The sequence below is a fragment of the Scomber scombrus genome, chromosome 9, assembly GCF_963691925.1.
Source record: "Scomber scombrus chromosome 9, fScoSco1.1, whole genome shotgun sequence".
Lineage (NCBI taxonomy): Eukaryota > Metazoa > Chordata > Actinopteri > Scombriformes > Scombridae > Scomber > Scomber scombrus.
This window is the reverse complement of record NC_084978.1, coordinates 11,671,878-11,676,526: the sequence shown is the minus strand read 5'-3', so window position 1 is coordinate 11,676,526 and position 4,649 is coordinate 11,671,878. Positions and strand designations below refer to the sequence as shown.

Genomic DNA, 4,649 nt, shown 5'->3' with positions numbered 1-4,649 from the left:
CAATTTAGCATGTTGTGCTGCCTTGAAGATTTCATGTTATGTGTGAATAGTGTTGATGAGAGGGATTTCTAAAACACTAACAATGTGATACATCAACAAGTAAACAACATAGCTTATGTCTCAAGCTAAGCTACAGTATAGTGGATCTGGAAGAAAAAAGCAAAAGAACACTCTAAACATGAGTCACCAGTGACTTGAGCCAATAAAGGGTTAAGTTGTTCCAGTTAGATGAGGTAGGAGGAGACTAGCAGCCTGCCGTCACTGCTGAAAGAGAAACTAAAAGAGCCGTTTGCTTTGACTTTTCTTTACACGTCTGAAAGAAAAGCCTATTTGCTAAGGTAAAGTTACATTTTGACATAGTTTGCAATCATCTTCTTCAATATAAATCAGTCAGTTAATTGATTTCAAACACTGACAACTGTACAGTGGATTAACTGTTTCTTTTCATTATTTCAAATCACATTTCTCTAGACATGGCTACAGCTTTTGATAATAGCATCATGGCTGTGGAGAATTTGAGTTGCTCCATCTGTCTGGATGTGTTCACTGAACCCGTGTCCATTCCTTGTGGGCACAACTTCTGTCTGAACTGTATCACGGACTACTGGAAAACTGATGACACTGTATGTGTGTGTCCACTGTGTAAAGAGAAGTTTTACACCAAACCATTGCTTCGGGTTAACCGTATCATTGCTGACATGGCAGAAAAAATCAAGGTATCAGTTCAAGGGAAAATTTCTGTTGACCCCGAACAACCAGGAAATGGAAATGTGCTCTGTGCTGTGTGTACAGGGGCAAAGTGCACAGCCCTGAAGTCCTGCTTAGTGTGTCTCATGTCTTTCTGTAAAACACATTTGGAGCCTCATCAGAGAAGTCCAGCCTTGAAGAAACACAAGCTGATCGATCCAGTTGAGAATCCAGAGAACAGGCTTTGTAAGAAGCATCACAATCCTTTGGAGCTGTTTTGCAGGGTGGATCAAATGTTTATGTGTGAGTCCTGTAAAGACAGTGACCATAAAGCACATAAGATAGTGACTCTAGAGGAGGAGGCTCAGAACAGGATGACCGAGCTGGAAATAGAAAAGAAAGGCACAGATCAGATGATCCAGGAGCGTCTGGAAAAAATTGTCAAGATTCAGCACTCAGCTGAGGCTACAAAAAATAATGCACAAAAGGCACAGTCTTGCAGCATGCAGGTAATGTCAGCTATGGTGGAATACATTAAGCGAAGCCAAGCTGAGCTGACTGAAGTAATTGAGACGAAGCAGAAAAAAAATGAAACAGAGGCAGAGGGCTTCATTAAAGAACTGGAGGGAGAAATTATACAAATAAAGCAGAAAAATGAGCAGCTTCATCAGATCTCACTCACCAAAGATTCCTTTATGTTCCTTGAGAATTTCTCACATTTTACCATCACTGTGCCCAAGGTTAAGGACTGGTCTGATGTGATGCTTGACAGTGACCAGTTTCCCATGCAGGGAGCCATGATCACTCTGGAGGAGATAGTCACCAGAGAAATAAGGATGCTGTGTGATCCAGACTTGAAAGAAATGAAGCGGCATGCTGTGGACGTGACTCTGGATCCTGACACAGCACACTCCTGTCTCATTGTTTCTCAGGATGGGAAACAAGTCACACATGGAGACAGGAGGAGGAATGTTCCAGACAAACCAGGGAGGTTTGATCATGTACTTAATGTCTTTGCAACAGAGGGTTTTTCCTCAGGGAAATTTTACTATGAGATACAGGTTAAAGACAAGACTCATTGGGGTTTGGGGATCGCAAACCAGTCCATCAACAGGAAGGGAGATATAAGACTGAGCCCTGAAAATGGATACTGGACTATTTGGCTGAAAAAAGGAGACGAGCTTACTGCTAATGCAACCCCTCCTGTTAAACTCTGTGTAAAGGAGATGCCCCAAAAGGTTGGAGTGTTTGTTGATTATGGGAAGGGTCAGGTTTCCTTCTATAATGTGGACAGCAGGTCTCACATCTACTCCTTCACTAGATATAACTTCACTGAGGAGCTTATTCCATTCTTCAGCCCCTGTGCTAACAGTGGCAGCAAAAATTCAGCCCCACTGATCATTACGCCTGTGAGACAACTGAAACAACCTGTGGCTGAAAAGAAACAGGGTGAGAGAGACTTGTAGAGACATCAAAATGTCAGAACACTGAAATGTTTTTATCTGTGAAACTCAAGTGTGTCATTCTGTGTCTCCCATCCATCAGTGTCAGTCCTGTGTGACACTGTGTAACTTCTGTTGTATAGAGAGCTGTAGACATGTGCTGTCATAAGGAGACTGACTACTCACATAAGTCTGTGGGTCACTGATGCAGCCATACATCCCCTTAAGTTAAAAATCTAAAACAAATATAAACAAATCTTTATGAGCTAGCTGTTCATTTTGATACTTCAATGCTGCTTTTACGTGACATACCGGTACCAATAATGTGTCATTTACATGTTATTTAAATAATTTGTTTTGCCTATGAGTGTCATATATCAACTGTATACTTGTCACATGATGGATGGGTTTGCTACATGTAGCAGGTAAAAATAACCATTTTTGTATTAACAAAATATTTTTCTACCAACTGACAGCACATCCTAAAGTGAACCCTTATACTATACCTACAATGGAGTCAGCACCCTGGATTACTTAACAACAGCATACAGAATTGTATACAATAAATTAAAGGGCTCTGTAGATTCAGATTTTCTAATGTGGCTCAGGATAAGAAAAATGACGTTGTCCATGATTTTTTTCCTTTTTTTGTTATTGATTAGTGGGAGGAAACCTCTGTCCATGTGCATTTAACTTTTCTATTACTTGACTTTGATCCATTTGTCTATTTACACGTATGATTGTTCATGTTTGACAAATGCTTTTAACTTCTGATGGATACTCTTAACCTGCATGCCATATTTTAACCTTGAGTTAAACATTTGATCTGAGTATCCACATTTGCATAAATTGACTTAGGCATGCATTTACTCTTAATTTTATCGGCTTTGACTTTGATTGGTTTATTATCAGTAAGCTCTGGATTTTGTTTGATTTATTTATTAATTGTTGCTTAGTTCCTGAATTTTTCTAAATAGTAATTCAGCTCATGGATGATGTGTTTTAAATGAATTTCATATCTGTTTCTCATTTTTGACATACATGTTTTGAGATTTTGAGACATATTGAAAGATACTTGTAATTCCTGAAGTACAGTTGTGTTTTTTCTGGTTTATTTTTTGATCAAACATCATTGTAATTTAAACATTTTTGAGTTTTGGACTGTTGCTTAGACAAAACATTGTCACCTTAGGCTGTGTGAATTTTCTGACATTTTATAAATGTTTTAAAATTATTAATGGTAAACATATTACCTTGTGAGGCGGCTGGATTCTTGAGATAACAACATTACGAGATCATGCAAGAATCCATCTGGTCAGGATTCAACTTATGTGCTTGTGTCCTGACTAATTAGTAGCATCTTAGGATGATTCTCACATGACTGCGTGATCTCATGAATCCAGCTGCCTCGCAAGGCAAGATGGTGATAGACGGTGATGGAAAGTTACATCCAATCACCCACAAAGCATTTTTTTAAAATAGATTATTCCGTGTATAAAACCATCTGGTGCATGAGGTTAATAAAAAAACAATCAACAGAATAATTGATCGTTGGATTGTAAGGTATCTTAGTATATATGTTACATAACATATATTAGATTGACTGAACGGTAACTGGTGTCCACTATTTGATACGTGAAAGAAACATAATGATGAAAAAAATGCAATAAGATAATTACTTAATTTCTTTATCTTGGACCACACATTTGACAAAGTCTCTTTTTTAAGAAATTCTTCCAACAGATGAAGACAATGAATGCTGCATTACTCTAATATGCAATTAAACAGCATCTGTCACTTTGCAGAATATAAACACAAATTAGAGACACTTGACAGCCTGAGACTCCCACAATGTACACTTTGCAATTTTGCAACCACAACTCCCAAAATAATCTCTTACGTTTCTCCCAGCTGCAATTTGAAAAACAATGTTAATTCAGCCTTTCACAAACAAGGGAATGAGATTTGAATGATGATTTACATAGATAATTGCATGCCACATCTCAAGTGACAACAGGTTATCTACACAGTGGGAAATATATGTAGATGTTGCATGAATAGAACACTTGAGTTACAGTCATGCAAGCATTAACAGAATTGCTTTACTGCTCGCACACTAGCAGAAACACAGGAAGAAAAAAAGGTAAACAACAAGTTAATGGGTATTATTGGTGAACCTTTGATTTAAAATTAGCTTTATATTATCACCAGACGAGTTTCATCATCCAGCTCAAGGACACTGCAGTGTGAGAGCTTGCTCAATATTATCAGGGTTTGATCATTCGTAGTATTAACTAATCAACAAATCAGTCAATATTTAGTTGATCTGGCAGCAACAATTCTGAAAGGCTACATGAAGACCAAACAACTATGAAAAGGCAACAGTCTCTTCTCTTTCCCTAAAAGTATTCATAATATTGAAAAGCTCTGGTCAGCCTTCCCATAGCCACAATCCTTTCTTACTATGCCTCATTAAAGGTGGGATTGGCTTGAGATTGTATTATGAGAAGAAGTAAAACT

At 38.0% G+C, this 4,649-nt stretch overlaps 1 protein-coding gene across 1 annotated transcript; it reads left to right on the top strand.

Moving 5' to 3' along the window:
• The first annotated feature begins 278 nt into the window (after positions 1-278).
• LOC133986017 (E3 ubiquitin-protein ligase TRIM39-like) lies at positions 279-3,673 on the top strand. Its single transcript, XM_062425784.1, has 3 exons — positions 279-338; positions 472-3,126; positions 3,545-3,673. Exon 2 carries the CDS (start codon positions 474-476, stop codon positions 2,151-2,153), a length of 1,680 nt encoding a protein of 559 aa, XP_062281768.1. The 5' UTR covers positions 279-338; positions 472-473; the 3' UTR covers positions 2,154-3,126; positions 3,545-3,673.
• Positions 3,674-4,649: the final 976 nt, after the last annotated feature.